Genomic DNA, 21,777 nt, shown 5'->3' on the forward strand with positions numbered 1-21,777 from the left:
CTCACTTCCTCAGGGCTGGGACTGAGCCAGGTGATATCATAATGGGCAGTGCCCATCCTGGAGGGGGCAGCAGGGTGGGGTAGGAGCAGGAAAGCTGTGAGGGGGAAGTTGAGAGTCCTCCAGAGGAGGGAATCACAGCAGCTAAAGGCGCCTGCTGGGCTGGCGGCGTGGGCTACCTGGGAGGGGGATCACTGATGGTTTGCAGGACCCCTGGGTAGGTAGAGCCCACCTGGGCATTCCCTAGACCCCACTATGTTCCTCTTCTCCCGAAAGACCAAGACCCCCATCAGCACCTACACTGACTCCTACAGGGCTCCTACCTCCATCAAGAAGGTCTATAACGACCCACCTCTGTGGGCCTGGGAACCCAACAAGTTTGTGACCCGGGTAAGTAGAGGTTGGGGTGGGGACAGGGGCAGGCTAATGCGTATGGCCGTGCCTGTCTGGATGACTGGCAGTGTGTGGTTATAGTTATGTTTGTAATTATTTGTAGCGTTGCATGTGTGTTTTTTATTCTTTTGCCTAGGTGTGGAATTTATAATGATATATAAAATAATGCAGGAGCCTGCTTTCATGTAAAGAGTTAAGAAATAAGACTTTTATGCCCTAAAGGAAGTAAAAAGGGTAGTGGAAATGAAAAGTAACCAGAGAGAGTTACTCAAATAGAGGTCATAGAAGACCTAGATGAGAGCCAGGTGAAGAGCTGAAAGAACAGAGATATCTCAGAAAATATCCAATAGCCATGTTTTTGTGTATGCATATCAGTCTCCTTGTGTCTGTGCCACTTGCACAAAACGGAGAGATGTGTGAGTCTGATTGTGACTGTGTAAGGGAATTTAGCTGTATGCACCACCCAACAAACTTTGTTGGGGATCTACATGTGCCAGGCTGTCTTTCAGGAGCGCTCAGCAAACAAGTGAATAAAGTAGGGCTGTGCTGTGTGGAGCATGCCCCAGCAAAGACATGGGCACTGGTCCAAGAGCCGGAAAGAGGAGAGCATTCCTGGGCCTTTAGGGCAGGTCTATGAGAGATGCAGGGGGAGGAGGCTTCCACAGGGCAGCCTGGGGCCAGGGGCCCACCGGGGACGGAGAAGTACAAGTGCAGAGGGAGGGCGAGCCCTGTGGTAAGAGAGGAGCCTGCAGACATGAAGGGCCTCAGGCTGTGTTAAGAAATAAGGACAGCCGAAACCGGTTTGGCTCAATGGATAGAGCGTCTGCTTGGGGACCGAAGGGTCCCAGGTTCGATTCCGGTCAAGGGCATGTACCTTGGTTGCGGGCATATCCCCAGTAGGGGGTGTGCAAGAGGCAGCTGATTGATGATTCTCTCTCATCGATGTTTCTAACTCTCTATCTCTCTCCCTTCCTCTCTGTAAAAAATCAATAAAATATATTTTTAAAAAAAAGAAAAAAAGAAATAAGGACAAAATGCTCCAGTTTTATAAATCTGTGAGTGTCATGATTAGTTTGTGAGTTATGCCACTCTAGCTACTGTGGCAGGAGATTGAAGGGGTTGGGGCTGAGGGCAGGAAGCAGAGTGAGATGGCAGAGGATGTATGTGGGAGACAAGGATAGACTGTGGCAGAAAAAAGGGGAATTTGTTGCTTAATGCAGAAAATGGGGATAACTCAGAGGCACAAAGGAAAAAAGGCCTATAATCTCACTACCACAAATGACCACTGTTCATTTATCATTATATGCCCATTTAGGAAGCAAATATATTTTATGAAAATTGTATACTAATATTTTGAATCTTGCTTTTTTTGTATAGCAGGTCATTTTCCTTGTGAAACATAATTTTAATGACTCTATACTATTTTATTTTATGAATGTACTATGAAATCATATGTTATTATGGAAGTTTAGATTATTTATAAAATTTAGATTATTTATAAAATTTTGTTAATATTATTCTGTATATATCTATCTTTTTATGCATCAACTGTTCCCTAAAGACAAATTCTTAGACATGAAATTGTTAGGAGGAAGGACATACACATTTTAAAAACGTTTGATATACACTTCAAATTTCTGTAATAAGGTTTGTAATAATTTACATGCTGACCAGCAAAATATGAGCATGCCTACCTGCTTTTCCACACTCAATAGAAAAAAAAATTAAGAAATAGCCAAAACCAGTTTGGCTCAGTGGATAGAGCATCAGCCTGCAGACTGAAAGATCCCAGGTTCGATTCCGGTCAAGGGCACGTACCTTGGTTGTGGGCATATCCCTAGTGGGAAGTGTGCAGGAGGCAGCTGATCGATGTATCTAACTCTCTATCCCTCTCAATTCCTCTCTGTAAAAAAACAATAAAATGTATTTTTAAAAAGGCAACTACTGCATTTAAAAAAATACTTCATATTAAAAAAAAATAGATCAACATGTCTTGTTCACCACCAGTATATAAAGAAGAGGGGAGAGATTAGGATGATTCCTGGATTGGGGGCTCTGGCAACTAGAGGAATGGATAGTGCTACAAATTGAGATTTGGAATCATAGATATTTGGAATGGATTTGGGGGCAAAATATTCAAGGACTTTCAGGAAAATATGTCTAGTGGATAGTTGGCTATACTTAGCTCTGAAGCAAAGGAAAGTGGTTTGGACTACAGATATATATATATTTTAAATCATCAATATATCAGTAGTAGCTGAAGCCATAGGAGTGAATAGGATTGTGAAGGAAGAATAAGAAAATGACCAATCTCAGAATTGTGGAGAATGTCAATATTTAAAGGGTAAATAAAGGAAGAAGAGCCATAAAAGGAGACAGTGATAGGAAGAAAGTCAAAGAGAAGCTAACCAAGATAGCATTGTTAGACAAAAATCAGTATCAAATGTCAAACAGAAAAGAATCACTTGGATATAGTAACACTTAGTAACCTGGCCAGACGCTTCAGTGAGTAGCAGTGGGATTAAGAACGGAAGCCTGCCGGCGAGGCTCAGTGGATGAGCGCCTCGGTTCCACTCCCGGTCAGGGCACATGCTCGATCCAATCAATGATTATCTCTCATTATTGATGTCTCTCTCCCTTCCTCTCTGAAATCAACAAAAATATATTTTTTAAAAAAGGAATGAAGGAAAGGGTTTTGCTTCTGGCAGTACGGTGATCTAGAAAACTCTGAAAACCCTCCTGCTTCAAAACAGCTAGATCCTGCATAAAGTTATTTTGTACTCTCATGGAGGTGAGTGGTAAGTATACTTAGAAGACAGGATTGTCCTGAAGACAAATGTCAGCACTACAAGCAGGAGTTTAAGTCTTCAGCTAGCTAAAAGATGGAAGAACTAAACCTACAAATTCCAAACTGAACCAGAAAGTTTAGTAATCTCTAGCTCCCTACCCCCAACACACACACACACACACACACAATTAATGTATGTATCTCTTCTATGGTGAAAAATATTCTCAATGTATGTTTCCAGGTATCCTTTAGAATAAAGGCCAATCAAATCTGAGCTCAAGAGATATAAGAAAACAAACCACCATGTGACAGTCAGCAGAAACAACCGTCTTAAACCTCCAAGGACTTCAGATATTGAAATTAATAGTTAGTGAATATGAAATAATTATGAAATTTTTAAATAAAATGTGAAATTATTAAAATGAGCAAACAACAGGAGATTGTATTTTTAAAATATCAGACAAATGTAAGAAAAGAACTGAATAGCAATTTTAAAAATGAAAACCATATGTGTTAAAACCAAATATTCATATTGGGATACTGGATGGTTTAAAGAACAGATTAGACACAGCTTAAAAAGCCTCACTGGAATGAAAGATAGAAATTTTCCAAAATGCAGCACAGAAAGACAAAGAGATAGGATATGTGAAAGAAACTTTAATCAGTATAAAAGAAGCAAATTTACACACATCTACTTGGTGTCCAAAAAAAAAAGCAGAAAGAATAAGAATTATCTGAAGAGAGGAAAGCTCTGAATTTTCCGGAACTAATGAAAGAAATGAATCCACAGCCACAGAATAAACTAAAGGAATTCCACATTTAGATGCCTCACAGTGAAACTGCACAACATCCAGACTTGGGTGACATTGCAAATCTGTGGGAGAAGATAGATACTTAATGGGACCATTGGTTATCCATATAGACAAAAATGAAATTTATCCCTAAATCACACCAAACTCCAAAAGCAATACATCACAGATTAAAAGCTTAAGGAAAATAAACTGTGGCTTGTAATTAGAGGAAAATATAAGACATTATCTCCATTATCTTAGCATGTGGATGGATTTCTCAAACAAATCACAAAAGCACTACATAACAGGTTCATAAATTCAACTATGTTAATATTAGGAACTTTTGTTCATCAAAAGATACCACAGAGAAAATGAAGATACAACAAGCCAAAAATCGAGAGGAGGTATTTGCAACATGTGACTGACAAGGAATTAGTATATAGAAGAGATAAAGAATCACAGTTTTCTGAGTTAAAATTAAACACAGGCAGTGTCGCCGAAACCGGTTTGGCTCAGTGGTAGAACGTCAGTCTGCGGACTGAAAGGTCCCGGGTTCAATTCTGGTCAAGGGCATGTACATTGGTTGCAGACACATCCCTGGTAGGGGGTGTGCAAGAGGCAGCTGGTCGATGTTTCTCTCTCATCGATGTTTCTAGCTCTCTATCTCTCTCCCTTCCTCTCTGTAAGAAAATCAATAAAATATATTTTAATAAATAAATAAATAAATAAATAAATAAATAAATAAATAAAAATAAACACAGGCAGTGTGCAATCTGAAGAAAGAGGACAGGAGCTTCCAACTCTGTCCTTCAGAACCACCCAGTCAAAAAAAAATGACAGAAATGAAAACATCAGAAACCCATTCTGACTGAAGTCAAGTGCCTGGCTCTAAGCCCTGGTCTTAGATGAAAAGAAAGAAGCAAAGGGCAATTCAAATAAGAGAACTATTCAGAGGGGCCCAAGGCTGGTATGGGAGTGCTCAGGCACAGGTGGTGGTTTTGAAATCTGGGACTTTTTCTAATTTCTTTTTCTTACTTTTGGGGGAAGAAAATATTCATGTGTTATCCTGTTTGGTGTTTTGTTTTGTTTTGTTTTCGTGGAATTTAATTATTTTATACATTCACCAAATACCTTGGCATTTCAAACAAAGAATTTTCCATAACTTTTTAGTTTGCCTTTTGTTATTTATAATATATTTTGTCTCTGATACTCATCATGCAAGGCCAAAACTGTTTGGTTTGTTAGAAGTGTAGCAACTTTTTAGCATAAATAAAAATTTAAAAGGGGAGGCGGTTGGGAGACCCACCTGGGCTGACCTCAATAGTGGCTGGACTTAAGTCCAATGGGACTCCAAAGCTGGAGTCTCTGGCCAAAACCGGTTTGGCTCAGTGGTAGAGCGTCGGTCTGCGGACTGAGGGGTCCCAGGTTCGATTCCGGTCAGGGGCATGTACGTTGGCTGTGGGCACATCCCCGGTAGGGGGTGTGCAAGAGGCAGCTAGTCGATGTTTCTCTCTCATCGACGTTTCTAGCTCTCTAGCTCTCTCCCTCTCTGTAAAAAATCAATAAAATAAAATAAAAAAATATTTAAAAAAAAAAAAAAAAAGCTGGAGTCTCTGTGCACTCAGCCATTTCCTTCCTCTCCCCTTGCACAGGGCCTGACTAGGACTTTTCATCGCAATGTGGATCAGGAAGCCCTGGAGAAGATGGTTAAATGTGCTGTGCGGGACTACACCTATAAGAGTTCCATACCAGGCCACCCCTACTTGCCTGAGAAATACTGGCTCTCTCGAGAGGAAGGTAGGGCCTCACCCCTTGCCCAAATCTAACCCTACTCAGTGACCCCAACAATGACACTCTATCTGAACCCAACTTAGATCCTGAACTCTACCCCAATCATATATCAGTCTTATCTCCTCCATGACCGGGGCTTCTTCCCTAACTATCCCCACTCCAGCTTAGCTCCCAAACCACTTGACCTGACATTAACCTTGAAAGAGATTCAGCCCTGTCTTTTGGGAGCTCCCTGTCTATGCCAAAGAACTGGAACAGGCCTAGGTCTCATCCCCAGATATAGAGGAAGTATTAACCTCCTCCAAACAAATCCAAGTGCCATCTCCTCCCAACTTCTTAGTGACCCTTTTTCATCAAGTTCCTCATCTCTCCTGCATCCCTCTGCCTTACCACACCTCTTCCCCTTCCACCTGTAAGTCTTTTCCAATATATTCCTGCCTAAAAAGTCTCTCTTCCTTCTCCCCTTCACAACCAAGATTTTCAGAAACAGTCTATACTCACTGTTTCTACTTCCTCACTCCTTCTTACACCTTATGAGAAATTATCTCTCTCATTTGATTAGATGTTAATGATCTGTTGCTCTGTACATTCCAAAAGAGCAGGGAGTCATGTCTTAATCACAGCTGTGCCTCCTCCATAAAAAAAAATAAAAATAAATAAAAATAAAAAAAATCACCAAGCTTCATAAGTACTTATTGAATGAATTAATGAAAAATCTTCGTCCAGTTGAAACTGGGCCCAGGTCTGCATCTTCCACACTCAAAACTGCTCTTGTGTGGTTCTAACTGCCACATCTATGATACTCTTCAATCTTTACCTTATGAGACCCACCTTATTCATTTCACTCTCTGACTGCTCTCTACTTCTTGAAACTCCTTCCTTACCCAGCTTCTCTCATGCCTCAACTTCCTGGGTATCTTGTCAACTCGCTCTGGAAAAATTGGGTCCCTCCAAGTGCTAATCCTAGCCCTCTTCTCTCCTTATTCCTCTTCTGAGACCCTTTCCACATCTTTACTGACAACTCCAAGTCTTTATTTCTAGCCTCCACCTCTCATCAGAATTCCACTCTCCATCTGACTATAGTCATCTTTACATGAATGTCCCAAACTCAGTGTGTCCAACCCACCAACCAAAACTCCAAATCCCAAAACCACGACGCATACACACACTTGCCCTTTCTCTAGGGCTCCTAGACCTCCTTTCCTGATGTCTCTCCTATGTGTTCTTTCAGACTGTTAGGAGAGTGGATCACAGAGGGGCTTGTTGGACAAACTTAGGTGATTGCGTGAAGAGGGCTTTGAAAGGTTTTAAGTAGGGAAGTGTCTTGATCAGACTTATATCTGTAAAAAATGTGCCAAAGCTTTTGTGTAGAGATTGGATTGTAGGATTTCAAAAATGAGGTAGGGAGACCAGTAGACTAATAAAATAATAGTTTTCTAAGTTCCAAGTATTTACATATATTAATTCATTTCAATCTCACAACAACCCTATAAAGTAGACAGTACCCCATTTTAAACTTGAGTAAACAGTTACAGTGAAATTAACTCAGGCAAATAACACACAGCTAATATCTGGCAGAGCTGAAATCTAAAGACAAGCAGCCTGTCTGCAGAGTTCATTCTGTTGATCACAACATTGTATAGTCTCCGGGTTAAGGCACTGCAGAGATACAGAGAGGTCATGGGAGACTGGAAGAGGGGGTAGATTCACGTGGTTTTAAGGAGGCAGAATAAGCAAACTTGGGAAACTAAATGTGGAAGATGAGTGAGAGGGAGCAATTGGAAAGAGGCCCAGCTTCCAGATTGGCTCATTCAGAAAGGGTTGTGCCAAGATAAAAAGCAATCAGCTCAAAGCACCCAGACCCACGTAGAAGCAAGCTTGAGGTAGAAAAGGGGCTGTAGCCCTAGCTGGTTTGGCTCAGTGGATAGAACATTGGTCCGTGGACTAAAGTTTCCCCGGGTTGATTCCTGTCAAGGGTCAAGAGCATGTACATGGGTTGCAGGCTCAACCCAGGTTGGAGCACATGCAAGAGGCAAGCAATTGATGTGTCTCTCTCACCACCACGATTATTTCTTTCTCTTTCTCTCTCCCCCTCCCATTCTCTCTTTAAAAAAAAAAAAAAATCAATGGAAAAATATCCTTAGGTGATTAACAAAATAAAATAAAATAAAAATAAAGAAAATGGTATGTATCTCAGTGTCTAAGACAATTATGGGGCCAGGCTGGGCTTTGATTGGCCTGAGGGAAATTGGGGAGAGTGCAGTTTTGTGCTGGGGATCAAAGGAGAAACATTTAGGAAGTCTGGGATCCTGGGGTAGAATAAGGAGTAACACTGTCTTATGTCTCCACCCTGACAATCCAGCGGACAGATGCAACCCCAACTATTTGTGTGGTGACTGGGGTAACTCGTGGAGAATGGGGCCTTGCTGCTGCAGTGGCTGGAACAAGTGTACCACGTGCCTTCGCCGGCTGCCAAAGGTATCTGCCCGGCTAAGCACAGGTGGTGTCTCGGCACACGCACCTCCACCTCCCAAACCACAGTGACATGTCCATCAGCACTGCTCCAGGTCTCTTTCCCATCCACGACATTGTGAAACTAGGGTTTGTATTTTCCAGGAGACAAAGGAACCCAGGAATGGAGCTGTGCTAGGTCATCAGGAGTAATTTCTGCCTGGGTTCTATGGGGCTAGGCCAGTGTGCACTCCTCCACACGCTACTCCGGAAGCTTGCTCCTTGGCTCCTCCCACACGTCTGGCCGAGGAGGAGGCAGTGTTAGGCTGTCTACCTGCTCTGCTCTGCCTTCCTTTGTGATGTCAGCACTGACAAAAGAGAGAAAATAAGGTCCCTCGGAGGCAATGCAGATAAACAGAGGGGAGTGACCCAGGAGGGAAGAAGGAGTCCAGGGCAGCCCCGGTCTGAGGGAGGGTGGGAGACTCTGAAGCCTCTGAGGCTCTCGCTGTAGGCTGATGGCTGGCTGACCTTGGATTGACTGAACCCTTTTGAATCTGAACTTCCTCGAGAAGCAGAACTTTTCACAAATCCCCAGGGGATTCTCCTGGGCAGGCAATATTGAAAACGCTCTGTTAGAGAGACGCAGAGGCATAGCTAGGCAGCGTCAGCTAGACAAAAAGGGGCAAAATCAAAGGCAAACGCTGAGAGAGGGTTGTCAGACGCTCAGGTGCCTACCCGCTCCAACTAGTTTCATTCCTTCCCCCGTCCCCTTCCCAGGTAGACGGAGTAAAAGCTTTGCCTGACGACAATTCCAAACAGGGCGGGGCAGAGAGGGGAGCGTCTGGAGGGCGGGATTGGGCGGGGCCTGGGACTGGTCTGGGGTGCTGGGAGGGAGGACCCCAAAAGAGGGTCCTTCTAGGCCAGAGCTTGAGTGTGTGCCATTTCCAGGAAGCCGGGATGGAGACAGCAGTTCGAGGAATGCCCTTGGAGTACCCTCCTAAGCCGGAGCGACTCAATGCCTATGGTAACGAGGGGAGGGGGCAGGTGGGAGGAGAGATGGGGGAGGGGGAGAGGAGGCGGGACGGGTATAAGGAGGCCATAAAGTGTGGGATGGGGACCTGTGGGACGAGGTGGGGACCGGAGGCCCTGGAGAGGGTGTAACTCTGTCTCTGTCCCTATTTCTCTCTCTCTCTCTCTCTCCCTCTCTCTCTCTCTCTCTGACCCTGTCTCTTCCCATTCCTGTGACTCTCTGCCTGGGCCTCCCGGGCTGGGGACCTGCGGACCCAGAGCGCGAGGTGGTGGCGAACATGCTGAACTCGCTGTCGCGGTACCAGACGCTGCCGCAGATCACGCCCCGGTGCGGGTGCGTGGACCCGCTGCCGGGCCGCCTGCCTTTCCAGGGCTACGAGAGCCCTTGCTCGGGCCGCCACTACTGCCTGCGCGGGATAGACTACTGCGTCTCCGGGGCGCCGTGCATGGAGCGCCGCCTGCAGCCTCAGTGCCCCATGCAGCCCACTGTAAGGTTCGCAGGGCCCCGCCCAGTTCAGCCGGGCCCCGCCCCCAGACCAGCGGGTCCCGAGTGCAGCCCTCCCCCTGCTCCCTCCGAGCCTCTGCCAGCCTCCGCCTCCGCGCCAGGCCCCGCCCCCTCCAGCCCGCCCCGCCCAGTCCCGCTAGGCCCCGCCCAGCCCCGCCTCGGGCCCCTAGTCTGGAACCCACCCCCGAAGCGGCAGAACCTGCACGAAGATTTCCCCCGCGTTTCCGATCCTGTCCCTCCGGTGCTGTGGCCAAGGTCACCCCAGCTCCTGCATCTGTTCTGGAGGGTTCTGTTCTAAGAACTGCATCCCCTTCCCATGCCCGCCAGCCCCACTCCCTACCCGAACACCCGGTCCTGGGGACGTGTTCTCCGGAGCATCTGTTCCTGGGCCCCGGGCCATCGTCAGCAAGGGGCAGGGTCATTGCTGAGCGCTAAAGGAGCGAGGAAATGGTGACGGAGCGACCAGGAGGAGCCCGGTCTCCTCGGAGCCCCGCACCGTCTCCTCCGCAGGGAGACAGCCTTGGGTGTCGCTGCAGGGTAAACTGAGGCCCGAGCGCTCAGCCGCAGCAGCCCAGACTGTAGTGCAGCCTTCTCTCCGCACCAGGCGGCAGGCAGGGCGGGCTGACCCTGGGAACCCTGTCCCTAACCCCCTGGTGATCCCCTGCGCCCCTCCCTTGGCAGAGAGGCTGAGTCCTTGAGTGAGACTGGGTCCGTCCCTGACAAGGGAATGGGGGAGAGAGAAAGTTCCTGAGGCTCAGAAACACCACTCCCTGGATAGGTAGTGTCCCATATGGGGAGGACCCTGGGACTCCAGGCCCGGCCCTCGCTAGAGTGCAGGTGCTTCCCTCCACGGCACAACTCAGGCTGCAGAAAACAAGGCCTTGCAGGGAGGGGACACTCAGGTGCCTGCCCAGAGGCGATGCTCAGGAGACCTGAGGGGAGGATCTCCGAGCCGTAGGACTGACACCTGAGGCGTCGACCAGAGTCCCGGTCTGGGCTTGGGGGTTTGGGAAAATCAAAAGGCCCAACCATTCCCCGCCGGCCGCTTCCTCCTCCAGGAGTGTGTTGCCCTGCGAGCACCGGCCCGGGATGCACTGTGCTGTAATAACTCCCCAGCGGCCGTACTACCCTTGTCCGAACCTTAGGTAAGTCTGGCGCGTGGAGGACCCGGGGCGAGCAGAGGGGGGGTTGGAGGAGTGGGTGTGTGTGGAACTCTTGGGGGTGGATACTGTCCCCTGCGGTGCATTGACTAAAATATGCCACCAGGAGGCGCTAGTGCCATGGGGAAGTCAAAACTAGCAAGGAGATGGAGGACTCCATGAAGGCGTGGAGGCCAGCATTGAAGGGTTACAGGTTGGCAGTGGGGCATAGAAGAGTCAAGATTTCAGTGTGTTAGGTTCAGGGACTAAAGTAGAGGGTGAAATGTCAATGTTATAGGGACTGGGATTTGGAAATAAAAGATTTGACTATAGAACCTGAGGTCAGTGTTGGAACCTAGGGTCAGGATTAGGGGCAAACGTTGGGATAAGGTTGGCATTGAGAGTTGGAATCAGATGGATAAGAGTCCAAAAGGGCTGGCCCATCTCTTCCCACAGGTGGGACACAAGTCACTTTAAGAAGACCGGTGGCTACCAGAGAAACAGCTATATTATCCACCCTGAGTTTTTGTCCGAGAATTACCCTGGCAACCCCTACTGGTAGAGGAGGGGGCCAGGCCAAGGGGGCTGAGCAATAAATAAACTTTTCACCCCATAGGCTGCCTTTGACATTTCCACATATTCCCCTGCCTCCTGTGTCCTCATCCAGCAAGATCTAGCAATGAGGAACCAGTTACAACCAGTTACTCAGGCCTCTGCCAAGTCCCTTACACTAAGATGCAGTTTCTCCGAGTCAACCTGCCCTGAGCCCTTCCCACTCCCATCACCTCAGCACTTCCCTTAGGTGGCCCTGAGTGCCCTCCTGACACATAGAAGTAGCCCTGGAGCTGAAACCGGTTTGGCTCAGTGGATAGAGCATCAGCCTGCAGACTGAAAGGTCCCAGGTTTGATTCTGGTCAGGGGCATGTACCTTGGTTGCGGGCACATTCCCAGTAGGGGGTGTGCAAGAGACAGCTGATCCATGATTCTCTCTCATCGATGTTTCTAACTATCCCTCTCTCTTCTGCTCTGTAAAAAAAAAAATCAATAAAATATATATATTTTTAAAAAGTAGCCCTAGATCCACCTGGTGTCCTCCTCCCCTCCACCCCAGAGCCCAAACAAATGGGTCCACCTAGTCATGCAGAAAGGACCCTCCAGCTAACATTCCTCTAATATTCTCATCCCAGAATCCTCCATTCTGCAGTCAGAGCCCTGTCCCTGTACCCAAAGCTCTCGATCTCTACTCCGCGAGTCTCCATCACAGAAGAGCCCCGCAGAAGCCTGTGTTCATATACCTTACTGTCCTCCCCAACCCAGGGGAAGGGGCCCACAACAATTTTGGAGGGTTTTATGACCAAGGAAGTTCAAATGGCAAAACGAAGCCCTGCTTTTATGTCCCTCGGGAAGCACGGAGTGGGGTGTTCTGGAATCTCTGGGATCTTCAGTACTTTTGCACCCCATTCCTCCCTGGGGCAGGGGTATGGCGGGACACGCTCACTTCCTCGTAGTACAGCCATTTCCAACGCCTGTCGCTAGGGAGTGGGGGTTGCGGAACGCTGCAAAACGCTCCGGGGGCAGCCAGTCTTCTAGGTCCCTGACCTCCATGCTGGCGGTCTGGGCTGGTGAGAACCGACAACTCAGGCCTCCCTGCTGGTGAAACCAAGGTCCCTCCGTGGAGTCCTTGATTGGATCCGCCTTATATCGGGCCGCTGAGATTCTCCAGGAATTCCGCTACCCTTTTCCCATATAAGAAACTTTTTTCTCTCCCCCCCCCCCCCCCCCCCCCGTATGGGAGAGCTAGTAAGAGCGTTATACCAAGACCACCTCCACTTACCCAAATCTGGAGGGGGACGAATCCCTCACACACATATCCCAAATTTAGCTTGGTGGTGCAAGAAGCCTAACATTCTACAGCTGCTCCTTCCTTCAAACCTACATTTCCCTGCAGACCTGGAGCAGACCCTCTCCCTTTTCCCCCCACCTTACCCTCTTCCAGCTCCCCTATACTCTGCCCCCCCCACCCCCGCTCCCCGCATGCGGGTCAGCACCGCCCCTGTGGGGCGGGCCTGCCGGCGAGGGCGGACCCAGGAGGCACTGGGCTTGCTGCTGGCCTGTGATACCGGGAGTTGAGCCCAGAGGAGGAGGAGGAAGGTAGGGGCTAAAGAGCGGAGCCTCAAGTCCGCGAGACACTGAGGGAGGAGGGTCCGGCGCCTGGGGCGGGGCTGGACTCGGAGGTCCTGGGCGAGACCACAGGACCTGGGCGTGGCCAGCCCGGGGGCGGGGCCTCCGCTGTCCCCTAGCTGGGCGGCGCTCCGCTTTGCGCGGTGGCAGCTCAGCTCTGGCTCGCGTGGAGATCTGCAGGAGCCTACCTTCACCCCCACTTTTGGGGTCACTGCCGGTGAGTGAGCCCAGGGGGAGGGCCTTGAGGGAGGGGGCGGGTTCTGAGGAAGCGCACTTAACTTTTGCTCCTATTGCTGAGTGAGTGAGGAGAGTCTGGACACCTGAGTCGCCTTGGTTTCCAGTGGGAGACGGGCCCCTTGACCTCAGTCTGTCCCTTTGGACTCTGCAGCTGTTGGGCGGCCACTGAGGGTGGCGGTGGAGCATTCCAGGCTGGAGGCCCAGTCACTCGATCTCCCGGATCCCTCCGCTGAGCAGGGAAATGGGCCGGATCGAGTTGCCTTTGACATTTCCACATATTCCCCTGGGAACTGTGTTCGCGAGAAATGAATCCACTTGGAGTGGCCTCCCCTCACATGGGCCTGTCGGGTCATCGTCCTCATACCCGACTAGGGACTGGCAGCCAAGATTGAGGTTGACCCTTGCCTAGCCAAGTGGGGAGAAGTCTTGGCTAGAGACAAACCCACCTGCCGACATTAGCCTGTGGTTAGTCTGATGGTGGAGGCAGCAGATTACAGGAGTCTGTATCGCCACCGTTAACACTAGAATCGCTGTTCTTCTCCCATAGTCCTGGTACCAGATGCTATTAAAATTGCCCCTTTCCCACTCTCAAGAATCCTTCCTGGAGCTAGCAGCAGCAGCAGCCCGTGGAAAAACACGCCTTACCATGCCCACACCCACTTGATAGAAGCCTGTGCCAGCCTCTTGACCACAAAGCTCCTTTCCTCTGCTGCATTCAGCCTGTCAGACCATTATGTCCTGTCTCCTAAGCCTGAGGCTGTGGAGGAGTAAGTTGACTTTTTGGATTGAGGCAATCTACTTGGGTGACTTCAAACAAATTCCCTTTTTTCTGATTTGGCCACTGTTTCCTCATATGTACAATGGGCACTGTAGCTATGCCTCCTTTTTGGCATTACTGTTAGGGTGGGTGCTCTGCTGGCATTTGGGAGACCAGCACAGGGCCTGCGTGGAGTGGGTGCTCAGGCCTGTAGGCTCCTGTCCATCAAAGGACCTCCAAATTCTAGAAAGTTATGCTTCTCAGAAATTAAGTGTTGGAAAGGCTTCTAAGAAGGTCACTTTGGTGGCCTCTCCAGGGGTCATGAAATGGTCTGATTTAATATGAATGTTTTGAGAATGAGGGGGCCCTATCCCGCTGTGGACCTTTACCATTTATTTTCTTGGTGCCCAGAATGGGGCCTTGAATGAATGAATGAATGAATGAATGAATATAAATATATAGCAGCTCTGGCCTGGGCCACCTAAGACCATCTTTAGATTTTGTTTAGCTTGAGGTCATCAGCAATGCAGTTCCAGCCTGCATTTCTCAGGAGAACTTCTCTAATTTGTACCTACAGGAAAGGGAATCCATACTGGGGTGGGAGGTTTGAAAGCTAAGTTATGGGGGCTGAAAGGAAGGGATTAAGAGGCTTTTCCAGACCAGCCAGAACCAACTAGCTTAGGGCTTGGGGGGGCAGAGAGCACAGAGACTGAGGCCCTGAGACAGCACATGGGGGGGGGAGGAGGGGAAGGCTGTATATTGAAATCTGAAATCAGAGTTCTGATCTGCACCTGGCATTCTTTTTAAAAAAAATTTTTTAATTAAATTATTATCTTTGTACATATACCATTGCCCCCCCCCATACATACCCTCCCTCCCCAGAGTTTTGTGTCCATTGGTTGTACTTATATGCATATATACAAGTCCTTCGGTTGATCTCTTATCTACCCCAGATTCCCTACCCTCCCAGCTGTAATTTGACAGTCTGCTTGTTGCTTTGCACCTGGCATTCTTCATGGTCCCTTCAAAAAAGTGGTGGGGGTGGTAAAGGTCCCGAACAGTTCTGACACCTCCTGGGGGACTTAGAGACAGACACTGGCATCCGGGAGGAGACTAATTACTGTTTGCCAGTCTCCCTCTCTCCCCGCGCTGGTGCAGCTGACTGGCTGGCAGTGTGTATGTCTGTGTATGCACCTGGCTATTTCTCCGTTGGACTTTGTCCTGAGGGCTAAATCAGGAAGAGTCGGTGGCCTTGAGCAGCAGGTTGCAACACACACCTCCCCCCAAGTCTATGTTTCCCAGTCATATCTGGGCGTTTAGCACACTGTGCGCGAGAGTATATGTGTGTGGTTGGGGAGGGGGTTGGCGTCTGATCCCTTGGAGACCTGGTAGGCTGGGGAGAGATGTTGGCCCAAGGTGGGTCGGTGAAATCTCCTAAAGCAAGTGGCCTGAAGGATTTAGGTTGGGGTAAAAATGAGCTTGGTAGTCATAAGATAGGCCTGGCTGGACATGGAATCAAAAAAGCAGATGAGATCATATTATGCCTTGAACCTCAGTTGCAAAATTTATGCTTCTGAACTTCATCCCAGGGGTTTTGAGAAGCTCTGTAAACTAGGAGGAGATGTGGTCAGATAAGTTTGTTTTTAATCCTCACCCAGTGACATGCTTCTATTGATTTTGGAGAGAGAGGAGGAAGGGGGGAGGGAGAGAAACATCAATGTGAGAATGAGACATCAATCTGTTGCTTCCTGCATGCGCCCCAAATCCACCCTCACTGGGATTCCAACCCACGACCTCCTTGTGCACTGGATGACACCCCAACCAACGGAACCACACCTTTGGGAGGATCTCTACGACTGCTATAAGCAGAAGGCATTGGGGGAAAGAAATTAGGGCATGGAGTTCTATAGGGGGAGTATTGCAATAATACCAGGTACAGGGGAGAAGAGACAGTGTCCAAAACCAGGGCAGGGGCATCAGGATAGTGGCTGAGTGGCAGAGACAAAGCCAGGTGGCAGCTGGCCGAAGGTATGGTGCTGGGAGCAGAGCAGGAAGGTGGGCAGGGAACTGGGTTGGTGAACAGTGGCTGAAAGCAGAACAGAATTTGAGGACAAAGACGGGAAGATCTGAGAAGCCAGCCACCATGACTTTTGAGCCAGGCTCCTGACCCCAGCCCTAATGTCTGAACCCAATCCTGCCTCCCTCCAAACCAAGCCCTAGGACAGAACTAATCTCCAGATTCAATCGGGCTTCTGATTACATTCCATGCCTGAGCTGTTTGTTTCTTCTTGCTCTCTCCTCTCCCCTTCTGGGGACAAGGAAACTCATCCTACTGCCCTACGATGCCTCCCCTCTCCCACCATGGCACATCTCTGGGGAACCATGTCCTCTCCAGATCCCTCCCCTCCTCTTCAGCTTGAACTGCTCCCATGTGCGATCCCATGAAGTCTGATACTCTGTGATCTGGCCTTCTCCCTGACCCCGTGTGGGTGTGTTTCTTCCCCACACGAATGGGATGCAGGCCACCTGCCCCTCCCCATTCAGAGTCCTGACTAATGTCGACAAACATTAGGGCCCTTGGCAAAGGGTAAGATACAAATTGTCCTCGTAAGTCTCACCTTTGCCACGTCTTAAACCCTTATGTGCCCGAATACACCTTTCCAAAGTGTACATACACCTCTTCTCTCTTGCTGCAGCACATGGAAATACTGTGGAATGAGAAGGTCCGTTCCGCCTCTCCCTTCCCCTTCCAGACACTCTGGCAGGCCAGGCTCAGATGGGCTTTGTCAAGTTGCCCTCTGCCTGTTCCTTCCTTAACTGAGGGCTAATGTCCCAAAATCTGGAGAAGAGCCAGGCCTACCCCCGCCGACGCCCTGGGCCTCACCCAGGCCTTGAGAGTCCCGAGGCCGCCTCAGCCACAGCCATGTACACCTTCCTGCCTGACAACATCTCGTCCGTGAAGCCCAAAGCGTCCAAGGAGGTGAGGCCGATGCTGGGCTCGGTGGTGCTGGGGCTGCTGCTGGTGCTGGCAGCGGTGGTGGCCTGGTGCTACTACAGCGCCTCCCTGCGCAAGGCCGAGCGTCTGCGCCTGGAGCAGCTGGACCTGAAACTCGGAGGCTTCTCCATCAGCAACCAGAAGGGCGAGCAGGTCTTCCGCATGGCCTTCCGCTCGGGGGCGCTGGACCTCGACTCCTGCAGCCGCGACGGCGCCCTGCTGGGCTGCTCCCGCAGGGCGGACGGGCGGCCGCTGCACTTCTTCATCCAGACGGTGCGGCCCAAGGACACCGTCATGTGCTACCGCGTGCGCTGGGAGGAGGCGGAGCCGGGGCTGGCCGTGGAGCACGCCATGTTCCTGGGAGACGACGGGGAGGCGCACTGGTACGGCGGCGCGGAGATGAGGACCCAGCACTGGCCCATCCGGCTGGAGGGCCAGCAGGAGCCGCAGCCCTTCGTCACCAGCGACGTGTACTCCTCCGACGCGGCGTTCGGCGGCATCCTCGAGCGCTACTGGCTGTCGTCTCGCGCGGTGGCCATCAAGGTCAACGGCTCGGTGCCCTTCCACCTGGGCTGGAACGGCACGGAGCGCTCGCTGCGGCTGCAGGCCCGCTACCGCCGCACGCCCTACAAGCCGCCCGCCGGCCTGCCCGCGGCCCCCGAGCTCAGCTACCGCGTGTGCGTGGGCTCCGACATCACCTCCATCCACAAGTACATGGTGCGGCGCTACTTCAACAAGCCATCGCGGGTGCCCGCGCCCGAGACCTTCCGCGACCCCATCTGGTCCACGTGGGTGCTGTTCGGGCGCGAGGTGGACCAGGACAAGGTGCAGCGCTTCGCGCGGCAGATCCGGCAGCACGGCTTCAACAGCAGCCACCTGGAGATCGACGACACGTACACGCCCGCCTACGGCGACTTCCGCTTCGACGAGGCCAAGTTCCCCAACGCCAGCGACATGTTCCGCCGCCTGCGCGGCGCCGGCTTCCAGGTCACGCTGTGGGTGCACCCGTTCGTCAACTACAACGCGTCGTCGTTCGGCGAGGGCGTGGAGCGGGAGCTGTTCGTGCGCGAGCCCTCGGGCCGGCTGCCGGCGCTGGTGCGCTGGTGGAACGGCATCGGCGCCGTGCTCGACTTCACGCGCCCGGAGGCGCGAGACTGGTTCCAGGGCCACCTGCGGCGCCTGCGCGCGCAATACGGCGTCGCCTCCTTCAAGTTCGACGCGGGCGAGGTGAGCTACCTCCCGCGAGACTTCAGCACCTACCGGCCACTGCCGGACCCCAACCTGTGGAGCCGGCGCTACACGGAGATGGCGCTGCCCTTCTTCTCGCTGGCCGAGGTGCGCGTCGGCTACCAGTCCCAGAACATCTCGTGCTTCTTCCGCCTGGTGGACCGTGACTCCGTGTGGGGCTACGACCTGGGGCTGCGCTCGCTCATCCCCGCCGTGCTCACCGTCAGCATGCTGGGCTACCCGTTCATCCTGCCGGACATGGTGGGCGGCAACGTGGTGCTGGAGCGCACGGCGGGCGGCGGCCGGGTGCCGGAGCGCGAGCTGTACGTGCGCTGGCTGGAGGTGGCCGCCTTCATGCCCGCCATGCAGTTCTCGGTGCCCCCCTGGCAGTACGACGCCGAGGTGGTGGCCATCGCGCACAAGTTCACCGCCCTGAGGGCCTCGCTCGTGGCGCCGCTGCTGCTGGAGCTGGCCGGCGAGGTCACGGACACGGGCGACCCCATCGTGCGCCCCCTGTGGTGGATCGCGCCGGCCGACGAGACGGCGCACCGCATCGACTCGCAGTTCCTCATCGGGGACACGCTGCTGGTGGCGCCGGTCCTGGAGCCCGGCAAGCAGGAGCGCGACGTCTACCTGCCCGCGGGCAAGTGGCGCAGCTACAAGGGTGAGCTTTTCGACAAGACCCCGGTGCTGCTCACCGATTACCCCGTCGACCTGGATGAGATCGCCTACTTCATCTGGGTATCCTGAGCCAGCCCCGGGGACCCCACAGCTCTCACCGGTCTTTATGCAGGCCGTTTACCCTCCATCACAGCCACCCCGTGTATCATCCCCAGGAAAGTCCCCACCTCTGTGCCACCCACTCCCTGGGTGCTAACGTAAATATGCTCCACCCGCTCCTGCAGGGCCAGAGGAGGGGCACGGAAGCAACCTCCCACCCCTACGCACGGTCCTGACAACCCTCTTTCCTCCACTCACCCTTGTCTACAGAAACCTCTGCTCACCCTTGTCTATGGAAACCTTTCTCTGGGGTGGGGGTGTGTGAGCTCCGAGGGAAAAGGTCAGTTCCTGTTACACATGGTTGGATTTTAAAAGCACAAAGAAAAAACCTCACTTTCCACTCTGGCCTGAGTGGCCATCTTATCCCTCTGAAGTGGGGACTTGATCCTCTTTCAGGTCCCAAAATAGCCCCCCTGCCACACTGAGAAAGGAGTTGGAAGCCAGGTCCTGAGTTCTCAGCCCTGGCCTGAACTGTGACTGACCTGGTCCCACTCCAGCTGCTGAGAAGAGATGGGGTTGGCTGGCCAACTGGAAGACTTGATTCAGCACAACGCTATCATCTTTGTCCCTTATGTGTGAAGAGACTCCTAACGCTGCACTAACCCATCTGTGTGCACACATGCACCCAGCCTTGTGCACATAAATGTGCTCAGCACAAAGACTTACAAGACCACGAAGGCTAGACTTGGTGCCTTACCCCAAGACCCTGTGTCTGTGTGCCTGTGTGTGTGCCTGTGTGTGTGTGTGTGTGTGTATACGTATGAGAGAAAAAGGCATCATGTGTCATCCCTGGATCTACAGAATGAACAAACACAACATCCCTGAGACTAGGTAACCCCTGGAGGTAGGGGGCAGGGAGCAAATTTGAGGCTTTGATTGTTGAGTTGGCCTCTTCCCAGGCAATGTCCCTGGAACTCTGGTAGGAAATAAACAGCCCCTTCCAGATTGCTCAGCTGCCTCAGTCCCTGCACAGGTGGCAGGGGCGTGGCCCAAAAGGAAGCCGTAGTCCTCCTCTGCTGGCAGCGTGCTTCACCCAGCACATGTACACCTCACATCTCTGCCTGCAAACGCACATACAGGGGAAGGTCTTTCATTTCAGCCATTTGTCCGTCCTAAGAAGATCAATCTCAGCCAGAGCATTGTTTTTCTTTCTGACTTTTCAGCTAAGTCTGGAGAAGTAGCTTGCCAGAGCTCGGAGGAGCTAACACCTGCCCTACATTCCTGGAGCCCTAGTAGCAAGGGAAAAGAGGGCTGAGACCCAACTCTTGCGCCTCTGGGTCTTACAGTTGAGTTGTGGAGAAAGGGAGTAGGCTGACTGGAAGACTTGATTCAGCCCGGAGGTGGGAAACGGCATGGCTCAGCCTCCTTCTACAGCTTGGGCAGCAGAACCAGTCCCTCAGCCCCTAGAGAAGGCATCTCCTTGCCCAGCCCCCACCCCTCTATTTTCTCAATGTGAAGAATGCCTAATACAATTTTTTTTTTTAATAAGTTTTTATTTTTCATATTATTACAAATGTTCCTTCCCCCCCCCCCCCCATTGCTCTCCTCCACCAGGTTCCCACCCCACCCTCTGCCCTTTCCCCTCTCCCCATTGTCCTCATCCATAGGTGCACAGTTTATGTTCAGTCTCTTCCCACGCCCCCCTCTCCCCTTTTCCCCAAGAATCGTCAGTTCACTCCCCTTCCATACCTCTGATTCTATTATATTCAACAGTTAATATTGTTCATCAGATTTTTTTAATTTCCTTGGTTTTTAGATTCACTTGTTGATAATTACGTATTTGTTGTTCATAATTTTTATCTTTGTTTACTTTCTCTTCTGAAAGAACCCCCTTCAGCAATTCATATAATTCTGGTTTGGTGGTGATGAACTCCTTTAGCTTTTTTTTATTAGTGAAGCTCTTTATCTGGCCTTCGATTCTGAGTGATAGCTTTGCTGGGTAGCTTATTTTTGGCTGTAGGTTCTTGCTATTCATCACCTTGAATATTTCTTGCCATTCCCTTCTGGCCTGCATGGTTTCTGTTGAGAAGTCAGCTGACAATCGTATAGGTGCTCTTTTATAAGTTACTACCTTCTTTGCTCTTGCTTCTTTTAGTATTCTCTCTTTATCTTTTGCTCTTGGAATTTTAATAATGATGTGTCTCGGTGTGGTCCTCTTTGGATTCCTTTTGTTTGGAGTTCTGTGCGCTTCCTGGACTTGTAAGTCAAATTCTTTCACCAGGTGGGGGAAGTTTTCTGTCACTATTTCTTTCAGTATGTTTTCGATATCTTGCTCTCTCTCATCTTCTGGAACCCCCATAATTCTGATGTTGGTTCGCTTGAAGTTGTCCCAGAGGTTTCTTACATTATCTTCAATTTTCTGGATTCTCTTGCCTTCTAGCTTCTGTGGAGGAGTGTCTTCTGGCTCTTTATGTTCCAAATCTTTGACTTGATTCTTGCGATCTTCCCTTCTATTTTTAGGACTCTGTAGAATATTTTTTATTTCAGACAATGTATTCTTTATTTCTTGTTGATCCCTTATCATTTCTTGTTGACTCCTTATTAATTCTAGTTGATCTCTTTTCATATCCTCATAGGCCTTATCCATCTTTTCTAGGAAATTCTTGAAAAACCTTATAAGCGTAGATTTGAACTCTATATCCAGACGCTTTTTGTCCTCCATTTCTTTTGTTTGTGATCTATTTTGTTGTCGCATTTCGCAGTTACAGATGGGACG

The 21,777-nt window shown here is 50.5% G+C and overlaps 1 protein-coding gene across 1 annotated transcript; it reads left to right on the plus strand.

The window, feature by feature from the left end:
- Positions 1-24: 24 nt before the first annotated feature.
- MYORG (myogenesis regulating glycosidase) lies at positions 25-20,524 on the plus strand. The gene is given in 10 exon segments (XM_084898031.1): positions 25-387; positions 5,622-5,766; positions 8,123-8,238; positions 9,160-9,235; positions 9,499-9,733; positions 10,804-10,890; positions 14,266-14,269; positions 16,825-16,849; positions 16,852-16,877; positions 16,881-20,524. Coding segments are annotated over 10 exon segments (3,000 nt in total). The 5' UTR covers positions 25-252; the 3' UTR covers positions 19,032-20,524.
- Positions 20,525-21,777: the final 1,253 nt, after the last annotated feature.

This window comes from Pipistrellus hanaki (genome assembly GCF_964339955.1).
Source record: "Pipistrellus hanaki genome assembly, chromosome: 11".
Taxonomy (NCBI): domain Eukaryota; kingdom Metazoa; phylum Chordata; class Mammalia; order Chiroptera; family Vespertilionidae; genus Pipistrellus; species Pipistrellus hanaki.